Below are 16315 nucleotides of genomic sequence, written 5' to 3'. Positions count from 1 at the left end.
TATTTTTATCATGAAAGAGTGTTGGATTTTGTCAAATGCTTTTTCTGCATCAATTGAGATGATCATGTGATATTTTTCTTTCATTCTGTTAATGTGTCTTATATTACATTGATTGATTTCTGTATGTTGAACCATCCTTGCATTGCTGGGATAAATCCTATTTGGTCCTGGTGTATAATCCTTTTATTATACTGCTGAATTCCGTTTGCCAGTAGTTTCTTGAGGATTCTCTCTCCTTTTTTAAACTAAAATCTCATAGATTTAAATAGTCCTCCCCTGTGCTAATATATACTCCTTTATTCTCTTCTTCCCATTATTCAAAATTAACCAAATATTTGGTTGTATTTCCTTCACCTTTTTTCCTATGTCTTTGTGAGTAGAAAGCTTCCAAAACATATGTAGATTACAGAATACTATGAAGGGCAAACGTTATTATCACCCCTTTCTATCTTGAGCTTTTTCAATATTATCATTCATGAGAAATTTTAATAATATTCATTCATAATGCTTTTTTTCTTCCACAGAGAAGAAAAAGGGAAATTGGGAAAATAATATTCCTTTGCATTTTTTTAAAGATTTTATTTATTTATTCGACAGAGATAGAGACAGCCAGCGAGAGAGGGAACACAAGTAGGGGGAGTGGGAGAGGAAGAAGCAGGCGATAGAGACAGCCAGAGAGAGAGGGAACACAAGCAGGGGGAGTGGGAGAGAAAGAAGCAGGCTCATAGCGGAGGAGCCTGATGTGGGGCTCGATCCCATAATGCCAGGATCACGCCCTGAGCCAAAGGCAGACGCTTAACCGCTGTGCCACCCAGGCGCCCCATAATATTCCTTTGCATTTTTGACATTGGAACACATAGAGAAGCCAGTGGCTCAAACATCTCCACTTCAGTGTTTCATAAGCTCCAGGACGCTTTTTATTAAAAAGCTTTGTCAAACGTGTTGCTATTTTAAAGGTCTCCAGAAAGAGTTGTTTCTAAGGATGGCAAGACTTGAGAAAGAACAGTTCTATGACTTTGTTTTGTAGCCATAATGTTTTCCAGTAATTGGGTCAGGGGAATATAAATTATTCACAGAAACCAGATAAAGTCAATATGGTAGACTGATTCAGAACTTTTCCAGATGCATAGAAATGCTCAGTGAAATATGAACAAAGAAAGGCTTTTAGTATGTAACAAGTTCAAAAGAAACACACAGAAACCTAGGTGCCAAAAATGGAAGGACACAAAAGCCAGTGGGCTAAGAGGGAGATGAAGCTGAAGAAGGGACATCAGAGCACATAAGAGGCTCGGCGACTGATGGTTCAGAGATTAATGCAGGGAGAGGAGATAAAACGTCAGTCCCACATGAGATAGAAGAGAACCCTATGCATAATGCTGCAAATTTGGTTCGGCTGCTATTTTAATGAAACAGAAACTAGAAACGTTTTACTCAGTAGATTGACAAAGCAGCAATGCAGAGGAAAGAATTACCCACTAGAAACTGGAAGCCCATGCTTATGCATGAGGTCCAATTTTAGACTACTCCCAATGCTATAGGAACTAAGCTAAGATAATATAAAAATTGATGTAACCCATAGGATCCTGGCAGAGGCAAAAGAAAATCATTCTGAAGAATGATTTCGTAACTAGAATACACACAGTAAATGAACCACAGTGAAGGAGAGTCATGGAATACTGCAGACATTTATTAGTCGCCGCCCCCCCCACCCCCACAAGAACAGGAGATGCAAGGGATGTCTGAAAGAATCTATAAAATACTGAAGAAAGAAGATACAGAAATCAAAAAGCAAAGAGTAAGGCAGTATGTAAAAACAGGTGGGTCTGGAAGGTAAATATGAAAAGGGTACTAATTTAAATTAAAGCATGCCAGTCAGCTGAATAATAGTTTAGATAAAGCCAAAGAAAGAAAGGAAATGGAAAATGTAGAGATGTAGGGATGTGGAAGATAGAATTTTATTTGTAAGAAGCCCCTGAATAAGAAAAAACAGAGAACTGGGGACAGGCAGCATTCAGAGTGTTTTCCATACGTGAAAATAAACTTTCAAGTTATAGTGACTTTCCAGGTCTGAGCAGCTGAGCAGGATATAAAACCAAATCTGCACCTCGTCACACTAAGTGTTGTAACAAAACTGCAGAACACCAAAGACAGAGTAATTATAAAAATATCTAGAAGGAGAAAGACAGATTACCTGCAAAGAACTCGTCCTCTAAATGAGTAGATAATTAAAAAGAATATAAGAAAGAAGAAAAGGAGCAAAGAAAAATGTGATACACAAGAAGCATAAAATAAACGATACTACCTAGACATATTTTAGAACATGATTAAGTATTACTTGTGTTGCTTATATATGTAAAACAAAAGTATGACATATAGATAGAAGATTATTTCTAACCTTATTATACTTGAAGGGAAAAGAATGAGATCTGAGAGGAATATTATAGGGACTTTATATTTGAGATTTTATTGTTTTGTTAAAATTTGAAGTAGGGGTGCCTGGCTGGCTCAGTAGAGGAGCATGTGACCCTTGATCTCAAGGTCATGAGTTCAAGCCACACATTGGGTATAGAGATTACAAAAAATAAATAAATAAATACATTTAAATATCTTTTTGAAGTAATTCTCACAACCAGGACAGGACTTGGTGCAAGAGTGCAAATGGAAACCAAGTCCCACGCCTGATTATGTGGAAGTTATAAGTCAAGCTAACAAATAGCCATATACCTTGATTAACATACCTTCAAAATGACTGTGGTGCTTTGTGATTCCCAGATTCTCTGGGGGTAGGAGCCAGAAAGTGGTGCCATGGAGAAGAGTTGGCAGACCCCCGCTTTGTATACACTGTGAGGGAGTTTGCACACATGTGTTTGGACATCCCCATCCATACATATCCCATGCAAAAAACCACTCATTGGCCACCCACAAGCCTAGGAGAGTGCACACTGGCTATAGGGTCTGCTCTTAGGAAAATAGAGCTAGTGAGGAGATCAGGTTGGCCTTGGATGCTAGCTTGGAGAGGTATCACTCAACAGGGACTTCTGGCATCCCAAATACCTGGGCTGGGGGACAGACATGGGCTCTGGGTGGACATATCTCCTTGGCCCTATGTACCCTTTGCCACATGGAAGGAAGGGCTGCAGGACAGAGTGGGTCCCTCTAAAATAAGGGGTCAAATGGTGGAGCTACCATTTGCTAATGCTCAGCAGGTTAGTGGACATGCACTGTACTAGTTTCTATGTGTTTGGAGTGTTTCATTTTAAAAAAGAGAGAAGCATCCATCATTTCATGAAGGTTAAGGACATCTGCCCAGCACAAAGGCAGGGGCAGGAACAGTGCCAGTAAGGCACCCTGTGTTTGGTACAACGGAATATCTGTTTCCTCACCTGCCCATTGAGAGACCAAGATGTGTGATTTCCCACTTGTGTGGTCCTGTGAAGTTCTCATTCGCCCCACCGCTAAGCAGAGCTTCTGGACCTGAGTGTGGAGGGACAGGGATGGCCAGGGAGAGGAGTGGTGTGCTAGAAGAGCCTAGGCTGAGACTGTCCTCTAGGTTCCTGGGGAGGGAGTGCCTTTCCCTGACCACAACCTGGCTGGAAAGCCTGTCCTAGGGAGCTGCAGCCCAGCCCTCAGGAGCCCCCGCTTCACACACACCCTGGGCAGAGCCTGGAAGTGCCTTCCATGGAGGCATCCTGACCAGCGCTGGGTCACACAGGGAGCAGAGCCCTTCATTACCTTCCCCATGTGCTAAGAGCAGCCAGCACAGGGAGCCCCAGCCTGTCAGGGGGCAGCAAACTCCCCGAGGGACGGCACATGGCACACTTACAGGCTCCTCCTCGTTCATCTGCTCCTGTCTGCCTGCTGGCCAGGGCAGTTGCTCAGCAGGGCCCAGTGAGATTAATTTAGCCCGTGGAAGAAAAAGACATGAGGGAGAAGGGAAAGCCAGTGTGAAGGGATAGAGAAAGTGTTTTTCCTCATCAGCCCTCAGACATTTTGCCAAGCTTAGCTAGCTGAGGCTCACCTTTAATTGGTGATGAATTAAACATTGTCCTTTCAACCAACATAATCAGAAAATGTTCTGGAAATTCAAGTGCAAAGTGAACTTCTGCTCAGAGAATATGGAGAATACCTTGGGCACCGTTCTTCTTTCGAGGCTCTTGAGGTTGCTGGGAAGTGAATTCCGGTCAGGAGCTCAAGGCCTGCAGACATGGGACAGGGGGAGGTGCTCGGGACAGCAGGCAACTGCAGCTTCTTGTGCCCTCATGTTCCCACAAACAGCAGATCATGGATTTGTCTGCCACGGCTGCCATTGCAAAGTACCACAGACTGAGTGACTTAGCAGGGATTTATTTTCTCACACTTCTGGATGCTGGCAGTCCAAGACCAAGGTGTTGGCAGTGTTGGTTCTTTCTGAGGCTGATAGTCTTCTTAGTCTTCATATGGTCTTCCTTCCATGCGTGTCTGTGTCCTAATCCCCTCTCCTCAAGTCATCTTGCATTAAGACCCACCCTAATGACCTCATTTAACTTAACTACCTCTTTAAAGGCCCCATTTTCAAATACAATCTCATTCTGAGGTAACTGGAGGTTAAGACTTCAACATATGAATTTGGAGGGAACACAGTTCAGCCCATATCAGAGGGCATTGGCAAACTCCCACACACCAGGAATCTCCTGTGGCAAGCAAAGTGACGTCATAATGATAAGAAATCAAAGCCCTCTGGCCTACCTGGGCAATTTTAAAGCACCCCCGCTTTCTGCTTTTTTTTTTTATGTTTTTTTATTATGTTAGTCACCATACAGTACATCCCTGATTTCTGATGTAAAGTTCGATGATCCATTAGTTGCATATAACACCCAGTGCACCATGCAATACATGCCCTCCTTACTACCCATCACCAGCCTATCCCATTCCCCCACCCCCCTCCCCTCTGAAGCCCTCAGTTTGTTTCTCAGAGTCCATAGTCTCTCATGCTTCATTCCCCCTTCTGATTATCCCCCCTTTCTTTATCCCTTTCTTCCCCTACCGATCTTCCTAGTTCTTATGTTCCATAGATGAGTGAAATCATATGATAATTGTCTTTCTCTGCTTGACTTATTTCACTTAGCATTATCTCCTCCAGTGCCGTCCATGTTGCAGCAAATGTTGACAACTCGTTCTTTCTGATAGCTGAGTAATATTCCGTTGTATATATGGACCACAACTTCTTAATCCAGTCATCTGTTGAAGGGCATCTCGGTTCCTTCCACGATTTAGCTATTGTGGACAATGCTGCTATGAACATTGGGGTGCATATGGCCCTTCTCTTCACTACGTCTGTATCTTTGTGGTAAATACCCAGTAGTGCAATGGCTGGGTCATAGGGTAGCTCAATTTTTAACTTTTTAAGGGACCTCCACACTGTTTTCCAGAGTGGCTGTACCAACTTGCATTCCCACCAACAATGTAGGAGGGATCCCCTTTCTCCACATCCTCTCCAGCAATTGTTGTTTTTTTGCCTTGTCAATTTTTGCCATTCTAACTGGCGTAAGGTGGTATCTTAGTGTAGTTTTGATTTGAATTTCCCTGATGGCTAATGATTTTGAACATTTTTTCATGTGTCTGTTAGCCATTTGTATGTCTTCATTGAAAAAGTGTCTGTTCATATCTTCTGCCCATTTTATGATTTGTTTATTTGTTTCTCATGTATTGAGTTTGAGAAGTTCTTTGTAGATCTTGGATACCAGTCTTTGTAGCATCATTTGCAAATATCTTCTCCTTTTCCGTGGGCTGCCTCTTAGTTTTTTTGACTGTTTCCTTGGCTGTGCAGAAGCTTTTTATCTTGATGAAGTCCCACAAGTTCATTCTATCTTTTGTTTCTCTTGCCTTTGGAGATGTGTCATGAAAAAGGTTACTTTGGCCGATGTCGTATAGGTTGCTGCCTATGTTCTCCTCTAGGATTTTGATGGATTCCTGTCTCACATCGAGGTCTTTCATCCATTTGGAGTTTATCTTTGTGTATGGTGTGAGAGAGTGGTCAAGTTTCATTCTTTTGCATGCAGCTGTCCAATTTTCCCAGCGCCATTTATTGAAGAGACTGTCTTTTTTCCACCGGATGTTTTTTCTTGCTTTATCAAAGATTAGTTGCCCAAAGAGCCGAGGGTCCATTTCTGGGTTCTCTATTCTGTCCCATTGGTCTATGTGTCTGGTTTTGTGCCAGTACCATGCTGTCTTTGTGATCACAGCTTTGTAGTACAGCTCGAAATCCAGCATTGTGATGCCCCCAGCTTTGTTTTTCCTTTTCAACAATTCCTTGGAGATTCGGGGCCTTTTCTGGTTCCATACAAATTTAAGGACTATTTGTTCCAGTTCTTTGAAAAATGTTATCGGTATTTGATCGGGATAGCATTGAAAGTGTAGATTGCTCTGGGTAGCATGGACATTTTTAACTATGTTAATTCTTCCAATCCATGAGCATGGAATATTTTTCCATCTTTTTGTGTCTTCCTCAATGTCTTTCAAGAGTGATTTATAGTTTCTAGAATATAGGTTCTTTACGTCTCTGGTTAAATTAATTCCAAGGTAACATATGGTTTTTGGTGCTATTGTAAATGGGATGGATTCCCTAATTTCTCTTTCTTCAGTCTCATTATTCGTGTATAGAAATGCAACTGATTTCTGAGCATTGATTTTGTATCCCGCCACATTACTGAATTGCTCTATAACTTCTAATAGTTTGGGAGTGGCTTCTTTTGGGTTTTCCATATAGAGTATCATGTCATCTGCGAAGAGAGACATTTTGACTTCTTCTCTGCCGATTTGGATACCTTTGATCCCTTTTTGTTGTCTGATTGCTGTTGCCAGGACTTCTAGTACTATGTTGAATAATAGTGGCGAGAGTGGGCATCCTTGTGTTCCTGATTTTAAGGGAAAGGCTTCCAGCTTTTCGCCATAGAGAATGATATTTGCTGTAGGCTTTTCATAGATGGTTTTTATGAGATTGAGGAATGTACCCTCTATCCCTACACTCTGAAGAGTTTTAATCAGGAAAGGATGCTGTATTTTGTCAAATGCTTTTTCTGCATCTATTGAGAGAATAATATGATTTTTGATTTTTTCTTTCTGGATAAAATCTAAGACACCGATAGATTTGCAAATGTTGAACCACTCCCTTTCTGCTTTATAGGAATAAACAGCGGCTGTGTGCCATATTTCATTACGGTAGTGGCAAACTTGAAGGGAACCATTTCCAGGAAAGGCAAGAAGAGCTCCTAATCCTTGTGTTTTCTAAGAAAACTCACCTTGATTTTAACTGTTTCAAAATAACAGTCAGGTTGTGCAGAAAGAAATCGGTCTCTTGCTGGAGACCCAAGGCTCTTGCCCTTGTAATTTATTGGCTCAGGAAGAGGCAGCTGCAGGTGGAACGGAGGCTTTAAGACATTTACCCTAGAAACAGATCACTGCTTGCAGAAGCCTTCTGGAAAGCCAAGGGTGTGACTGGTATGAAAGGGCACTTGTAGTGCACTTCAATTAAGAGGAAGGCAGCGTTGAGAGGCATTCTGTACAGGACAGACTGGAAACAGAGCGCCTTTTAGAAGAGGGAGCAGCGCACTCAAGGTGTCGAGATAGCATCTACTGTACATAATAGAGCTGCTTGCCAACCTGGACATTTTTCCTGACATGAGGAAGCCTTTTTCCCCTGTCTATTTTATTTTTGCAACCTCAAGTCACTGGGTGAGGCCCTTTGAGAGGTGTGCACATGAATCGGGACTGACTGCGTTTGATCTGCCTACAGGATGAATGAACGTGACCGCCTACTGAAGAGGCTCAGCAGGAAGACGCCGCCCACTCTCTTCCGGGGAGGCTCCATCCAGCAGTGTGTCCCCCGTAAGTAGCCCTGGTCACGTTCTGTCAGCCCGACCCCGGGCACGCAGGGAAGGCCGTGGCTTCGTTCAAGCATGCCGGTGCTGACAGGGCTGGACCCCAACCGCTGCCAAGCCAGAGTGCTACATTTGGAAGGGGAATTTGTGTATTTGGCCCGATGCGAACGTGGCTTGAGTGTAGGTAATTCCCTGGGACCCCATCAAATGCCTGAATGACAAAAATCCTGAAACTTAAAATCCTGACGTAGTTGAGATCCTTCTGTCAGCCTCCCAATAGGATTTTGTTCTAAGGCTGAAATGATCGTACTTTTAGATTATTGCCCCCAAAGATAGCAATATGCACTGTTTTAGTTAATATAAGCTTATTAATTAAAACAATGACAATCACTGGGGGAAAAAATCTCTGTACTTTTCCCAGGAAGGCTGCCCCACATCTAGCATTGGTGCCCCACTCAACACCAGAGGCCAGGCCTGGTTTCTGCTGAAGGGACCAGACCTAAGCCAGGGTCGGTGGAATTGCGCCAGACCCAGGGGAGCAGGCAGGAGGCCATGAGAGAGAGATGGTGGCAGAGCTCATGAGGTTGTGGGGCTATTTCAGCAATTCAGCCACTTGAATCCCTGCTTGGGAGGGGGGAGCATTGTTAGCATAGGTTTCCTTCAGGAGGGGGTCATCTGCCTTCCCCAAGGTAAGGCCTGTTGGCATGTCATCATCTGTCACCTGCTTCTGCCCCTCCAAATCCCACCTCTTTTTCCAGAATCCCCTCTCTTACACATGCATGTCACATCTCTTCAACAACACTGCTTCCTACTTCCCTTTCTCTCCTTGAGGTGTTCAGAAGGAAACAAGAACAGTTTAGGAGAAGTGAGGAATCTTTGTATCCATAGTACAGGCATTGAGGGGTCTGTGTCAGGTTCAGTTGAGCCCCACCCAGCAATAGATCTTCACAGATTTTCTAAGAGAGAAGGAAAGGGGTGTACTCCCTCTCCTCGCTTCCCCACATGGAATACCAACATGGCAGACAGCTCCATGTGATGCCTCACATGCTTTGTGTGCCGTTCCTGGGAGTAGGAGGTTTCAGCCCCAAGAGCACCTGGCAGAGGCTCAGGTCACTATAGTAACTGGCCCAGTGGGGCCCAGTGATCTGCCTCGCAGCCATGGTCTCTCTGAGCCAGGAGAGAGGTCCAGTCATGAGGCTTGATGGTGCAGTCCAGGGAGCAAGGTCTGTGGGGCCCCACTTCTGGAGCTGGGCTGCCTGGGGGTCCTCTTCCAGCTCTGTCACTTTTTTTGTGCACTTAGGTAAGTTAACCTCTCTGTTTCTATATAGGTAAAATGGAGATGATGTAAGAACTGGGTTTTTGGGTAGAATTAAATTAGATCATTTATACAAAGAGCCTAGAATAGTACCTGACAATAATGGAGTCCAATAAATGTGAGGTATTACTGGTTTTTTTCTGCCACTAGTTGAGTAACTTTGGGCGATGTATATATTTCTCTAAATTTCTGTTTCCTCCACTGGGAGAAAAAAAGAAATCTAATAATATACATCTAAAAGGAAAAAAATAGTACACATCTTACACAGTCTTTGTGAGGCTTCAAGACAATGTATATAAAGTGCTTCTTTCTAGCAGACACAGAGAAAATGAGTACTGATTCTGTAAACAGTGAGGTTCATGCCATGGAGCCCTGTTGCTTCTCAAATAAATATTTCATAATAACCCTAGGAAGAATATATAAGATACATATATTAAGATCAAAGACCGAGTAAGAACTTTTACAGGAGAGTCATAAAATGTCTTAAAACAACTACTAAAAAAATTTTCTAAACTTGGGATTTTGAAGGACAAAAGAAAATTAGAATGAACAAGTACAAGAAATTAAAAAACCTCTAAAATCACACCACATTTTAAAAATACCCATCAACTAATAGTAGAATAGAATAGAATAGAATAGAATAGAATAGAATAGAATAGAATAGAATAGAAACCGATCGATAACCAAACGTTCTGTCAGTAACAACCAGAGAAGGCCGTGGAGCAACCAGAGTGGTCCTGGTCTGTGAGAAGTTCTGCGTTCTCCTCTCAGCTTCCGCCTAGCTATCCTTCTGGGTCTGTCCTTCCGCTGTCCTGAGCCTGTCTTCCCAGGAAACTGGAAGGAAATCTGTCATCTTGGCAGCATTTTTAGTTCCTTACAGGACACCAACACACAGTATTCATAAATGAGATCAGCATTTCCTACTGTCTCATTTCCTTGTTGTCCTCATGGTCGTCCCCATTTCTGTTGGTCAGGAATCTTTTTCCAGACAGGAAACTTCAACTCTCATGAAGATGTTATCAGAGCTACTTAAGGAGAGTTCTATTACAAAATAATGGGGGAAAAAATGACATGGTTTTATGGACTTCACCAAATGTTCTATCAGGGGAACACAAAACAACTAAGACACTCCCCTCCCCTCCATCTCCTTTCACCTACCCCCATTCTGCCCCCAGATTCCAGCTGCAGCTGAGCATTTAGGAAGCAGATACACTGGGAAGCCAGCCTGGGGAAGTTCAGGAGTTGGGTCCATGGACGGCTTTCCCGGGCCCCCACCATTACTTTCTGGCTGTCAGGACTTCCTGAAAGATGAATGAAAGTGGGAAAGGCTAAGAGCTGGAGGCTTCCTCTGAGCTCCCCATTTGGATGCAAATGGCGGCTAAATGTTCATCAGGCGGAAGCTGGTGACCTGATGGTGCATCTTTGTCAGGCTGGGGGTGTAGGCTGGACAAGTGGAGGCTAGTTGGGTGGTTAGAGTCTCTCTTGCCCCACTGAAGCTTTTCCCATTACAGCCCTAACTCCCACCAGGCCCAGTTTCTGAGAGGAAAATATTGTATCTGAACCAGGGAGATACGCCTGCTCCAATATAACCCTACCAAGCCATCCTCCTTTCTTCATGAGTTGCAGAGTTCACTTCAAGTCTTGGTGGAGGCTAAGAAAGTCTAGTGAGGAAAGTCTTAATGCATAAGATTCTGGAAACAAGATGGTGGATGCAACCAATGGGAACTGCGGGACAAGCCCTTTGGTTGTGACCCCAGGGTACTCAGCTTACCCTGAGAGGAGAGATTTGGTATTGGGAAAGTCCTCTCAAGTAGATACCCAGAAACCCTTCCCAGTCTGGAGTGGATGAGTAATCCAGCAGAAGACCCTTGTGCCAGTGGGACAAATACAACCCACAGATGCCTTCCAGCTATCAGCTGTGTCTCTGTCCCAGTAGGCATAGGCGGGATGCAAATGAAAAACAGAAGAAGCAAGACAAGGCTTTTGCTCCTTCCACTTGCCCGAGAAGTAAGAAATTCTACATGCTAAGCTAACTTTCCCAAAAGGAAACTCCCAAAAAATGTTTCTTTTCTTTTCTTTTTTTTTTTTTTTGTCTCAACAAGTCCCCTTCATTTCTTCCTCTCCACCAGGACCCCCTCCAAAAGCCCACTAAAAAAGATAGGTAGCAGCTGTTCTATTTGGATGGGTTGTTGTGACAGATGCCCTTCTTTGGTATGGAGGTAGAGGCTTCTTCCTTTGGTGCTGAGTGTGAATCACCCCTGAATGAAGGAGAGGGTTCTATGGCCTGGGTATATTTAGCCATGGAGAAACCTGGTGCCCGTTGGGTGGACGGGAGCTCTGAGGGAACTTGGACCTCACCTGGTCCCAGGCCCTTTGTTTCACAGAACAGTAAACTAAGAAGACCCAAAGAACTTAAAGAACCCATGGTCCTGTGGCCAAGTTACTGCCAGGCAAGGAATAGAAGCATCCTTCTTACCTCAGACTCTGGGCCCCTGGATCCAAGATGGAAGCAAAGCAGGAGGAGAACGCCGCCTTCAGGGTGGAGAGCTCACTAGTCCTCAGCCTGCCACCAGAAAGGCTCCTGGAGAGCATGTAGAAGGGGCCCCCCTGCTTGAGATCAGAGCCACATCCACCTGGGGTGGTACTGCAGGCCACAGGACAACCACTGTGTGGCCCCCACAGGAAAACATCAAATGTTTACTAGAAATGTTCCCTTTAAAGACCAAAGAATAAAGATTATGCACATTGACCACAGAACACAGCCTTGTGACTGGAGGAAACAGTGTGGTTTGCTAGATTCTGCTTTGAAACATCCCAAGGAAAGGCGTCTGGTCTCGGACTGCAGTCCAAAAGCTGCACAAAGAGCACCTTGTCTTAGAGGGGCCACCACAGCACAGGCGAGGGAGGGAGCCGCCCCTCAGAAGCCAGACAAAGGACGGCTCCTTGTCCCCGGGGCCTCACTGATCAACTCATCCCGGGAAAATCTAAAAGCTCTCAGAGGAACGGAGGAGAAAGGAGGCATTTCCTCCTCAGATCCCGTGAAGCCTCTGAAGGCTCCTTGTGTGGAAAGCCATCACAAGGAAGTTCAAGTGCCCCTCACCCAGCACCCTCAGGGCCTCCCTCTTTGGGCCTGTTCCTACATCGCAGCCCAGGGACACTGCGGGCTCCTGGAGGCAGCCAGACTGCACCACGGCTGCCAGCTGCCACACAGTGCAATGTTTTGATTGGTGAATTTGGTTTTGTTAGAGATGGTGGTGAGCCAGTAGACGGAGATCTCCCCACTGTGGAAGACTCCTTTCTGTCCTAATCCTTCACTAGTTCTAGCTTCGCTCCCACCAGCCCCTGCTATCTAGCCCAGGTCCTTCATTGCCTCCCAGGCCGGCTGCGCAGACAAACCCTCACCTCCCAGTGTGGCCCTCCTGAGCCCCGGGGTTTCCTCAGGCGGTGGCCAGGAGAGCGGGGTCGCCAGCCCTGGGTCAGAGACCCTGGGTTACAAGCCTATGCAGGATGCAAAGTCACCCTGAGCGTCTTCTACCAGGGCCTCTTCTCTGCTACCCCCACCAAGACTCCGTTCCACGTGGCTGTTCTATGTCTTTATAGTTCAGGAACTTTCCTTTGTGAGCCAAGTGTCTGAGTAAAATAATTAGCAATCCAGGAGGTGATACATGGGCACAATTTCTGATTTCTTTTTCCTCTTTAAAGAATGTGACGGTGAACTAACCTGTCCGTTGACTAGTCATATATACACGTGGATGGGAGTTACCCTTGTCAGACATGTTACTGTGGTTGTCTTTGGGTCAGAAAGTCGAATCCAGCTGTGGTACTTTTCCATACCCCAGACCCAGAAAGGTTAGCCAACAGAGAGAGAGTCTTGTAAATGCTCCTTCAGTGGGAAGGACCAGATAGGAAGGAGGGCCCTACTTTGGGTTTTTGAATGTTGAACCTCTCCCTCAAACTAGAGATTCAGGAAGAGTGTGGGTCCTGAAAAAGCACTGCCTGGGTTTGGCTCCCAGCTCTACCACTCACTAGATCTGTGAACTTGGGCAAGTCATGGGGGGGGGAATCACCCCTGCCTCAATTTCCCCGTCTGTGAAATGGGAAGAATACTATCACCTGTCTCATGGGGCTGTTGGGGGGAACGAATGAGCTGTTTGTGCATCGTACATAGAACAGGCCCAATACACAGAGCATTTGATCGTGGTTGGCGGCTGCTGCTAGTATTATTCTTATTATTGGAACTGATTATAAGAACTGGCCTTCCTGTGGCCTCTTGACTTTATTTTGTGAACTTTTCCTTTATTTCTACAATAATAAACCCTCTGTAATTTCTGATTACCCATCCACATCAGTCCCATGTAAAAGCATCACGTTCCCATGGCCAGTTTTCCCTACTAGGGTTGCGTGGGTGTTCCCAGGCCTGTTTATAGCTTCATCAATTGCCCAGCCAGCCTGCAGTTTCAGGCAGCTTGAGACACTTCTGGAGCAGAGCAAGTCGCCTTCCCTCTTGATGGGCACTGGGAAAGTACAGACATGTACCAGTGACCCACTGTTTACACTTCCCAGGCTGAGCTCAGCGGCAGGGTGGCCAAACCCCTCCCATCCCAGCCTCGGCATCAGCAGCCAGAACCCGTCAGGCCCTGTCTGGTCAGGCCTTGTCCTGCTCCACCCCACACTCTGCCCACGTTTCCCTTCCAAGCCACAGGTCCGTCCCGGGTCCCCACCTGCCTGAGGCTGGTGAGCCCAGTGTGGCAAAGGTCAGCTGCCATCTCCCACAAAAGCGTTTTCTTCTAAACCCCCCATGCTCCCTGATTCTCCTCCTTACCAACCCCCGTGTGTGCTCCTCTTGCAGATGGGTATGCCTTCTCTCAAGAAGAGCATGGAGCTGTTACTCAGGAAGAAATAGTCCGTGCTTATGACACCACCAAAAAGAAATCGAGGAAGAAATAAGACAGGAGTCGTCCTGATTGGTCCCAGGAAAGAGATGCGGTTTGTTGCACCCAGTGTTAACACATCTCTGTCAGAAGAGACTGGTGTCAGCAGCCAAAACACCATAAAACCCAGTTCTGTGGCCTTAGCCAACCGGTTAGTTACACATTCCCCCGCAAACCTGGAGTAGATGCCGCAGGGGAAGCTGTTCTGCCCCTTCCGGTCCGTCCGCAGTGCTTGGCCTAACTTCTGTTTACGTTGTTATGAAGCATTCAACTGTGCTCTGTGAGGTGTGAAATTAAAAACGCTCTGTTTCATCAATATTTAAACATCCGTACTAGTTGTTCTGGGAGAAAGGTAAGGGAGTTTTATGTTGCGTGAGAAACCCATCTTGTGGAATTGGAGTGGGGGCAGGCTTCCTTCCTGTTTCGTTCGCTCACAGATGAAGTCCACCAGCTGCATGTGAACTCCGTTGTAGGCAGGTTGACACCTTGCTTTGATTCCTGTCTTGTTTGTACGAAGTGAACATAAACTTCTTGATTGCAGTGAAGTCACAAAAATGTCTATCATCAGGGTGGTAACCCTGAGAATGCGTCTCTGAACCTCTTAGCCACACTCCCGGCAGGCGGGTCCGTGTTCTAGCATTCTCCTGCACTCTTCCCAGGTGCCTTCCGGGCTGTCGGGCTTCCCTCGTCTCAGACCTTCTGCATGGCTGACCGCTGTGCTCAGCGCATGGCAGCTGGTGGGCAACTACCCAAACGTGCATGATTTCTTGTCCTAACACAGATTCAGATATGATGCGAGATATCCCCTCTACCACCGCCCTTCTCCTCCCGTGACTAAGGAAAAGAAGCATAGCTATTCGAGCTGCCTCTTCCTGACCACAGAGAAGGCTGAAGGTCAGTGTGTGGTAGTTCGTGTCGGCGCTCCACTCTGGTCAGGCTCTCAATACTCATTCCCCATCCTCCAGGCCACTGGACCTTGGGCATTTACTTCAGTGAGACCCACACGTGTTTGTGCGGGAGTTCAAAGCCCATTTTGGATTTTCATTGTGGGAAACCAGTGAACAGATAGCATGTCTCCCTAGCGAAGGGACACACCTGTCACTCTGTAACTCTAAAATCAGGCAGAATGAGTGTACCCAGTAGGAGAGGAGGGGCCCCTGAGGCTGGTGGAGGAAGATGACCATCGAAGGGGACAGCGAGAGGCGAGGAACACGGAGACCCGGGGAGGAGGACAGAGAGGACATGTTAGCCAAGTCTCCCCAGTAGATACTGAAATCAAGCCCGGAAGCCCAGGCACTTGTGAGAATGCCCGCGGGAGGCTAGACAAGACTTTGACATGCAGTTTTAATCAGCAAGAATTCCAGACATTTCAACAAAATGCCCTTTTCTATATGGATGAGGTTTCCATTCTTATCCAGTCAGTGGGAGACACAGGCACCTCTGAAAAGAAAGTGTCCTGACTCTAAGACATGGAGGAGAAGTGCTGTGTCACTGACTTCCCAAACTGCGGAGTCCCACCTTCTAAATTTGGACGGAACTTGCGTGCCCTCGGGCGTGAATATGAGCACCTGGAGCCCTTAATAAATGGCCAGCCTGGAGGCACGTTCTCTCCTCTCGGCTTTGGTTGCCAAACCAGATTTTTGGATGGCTTAACATAAATACTTCTGGACAGCTGTTACTGCTTAAAATGGCACAGTTCTGGGGGATGGCTGCACTAAATTGGGAAATAAAACAATAGTGCACTTTCCTTCCTTATCCTTTATTTTTGGAGCATCCACATCTCATTGGGCATTGTAATAACTTAAACTGTGTTTTGCATTGACAAAGAAAACTAATCCTTTACTTATGATGTGACCAGGATCCAGGGAGGGCTTAAGGGGAAGCAGAATAATGCAGTGAACAGGTGAGGCTTAGAAAATTCCCATTCCTTCCTCCCCGAGGTGGTAAACCATTTTTAAATACTAGAGTACCCGGTGAGATGAATCCCTGAAGGACCATCATGTAGGAATTACAACCCCCTGGAATGTGCCTGGAATTAACACACCAGACCGAGGTCTTCATTGGACACCCAGAGAGAAGATGTCCTAAATATAGAGGAGAGATGAAAATTTGAATTGAATGTGTATTAGGCATCCTGACTCTTTGGTTTCGTTTGGAACTAAGCCTCTGCAAAGGGGACTCAAACTCATTCTTTGTCAGACACTTAGCTCTTT

General features: G+C 45.6%; 1 protein-coding gene across 1 annotated transcript in view; it reads left to right on the top strand.

Annotated features, from left to right (window-relative positions):
* The window catches only part of ATP8A2 (ATPase phospholipid transporting 8A2), a 564765-nt gene extending 550118 nt beyond the window's left edge, over positions 1 to 14647 (top strand). Inside the window, exons 36-37 of the mRNA XM_045797080.2 lie at positions 7772 to 7863; positions 14021 to 14647. Coding sequence (XP_045653036.1) covers positions 7772 to 7863; positions 14021 to 14118 — 190 coding nt within the window. The 3' untranslated portion in view covers positions 14119 to 14647. The remainder of the gene's footprint in view (positions 1 to 7771; positions 7864 to 14020) is intronic.
* Positions 14648 to 16315: the final 1668 nt, after the last annotated feature.

The sequence above is a fragment of the Ursus americanus genome, chromosome 10 (assembly GCF_024610735.1).
Source record: "Ursus americanus isolate L20-20 chromosome 10, mUrsAme1.1.p, whole genome shotgun sequence".
Classification (NCBI taxonomy): domain Eukaryota; kingdom Metazoa; phylum Chordata; class Mammalia; order Carnivora; family Ursidae; genus Ursus; species Ursus americanus.
The sequence above is the reverse complement of the archived record's forward strand: the minus strand, read 5'-3'. Positions and strand labels throughout refer to the sequence as shown.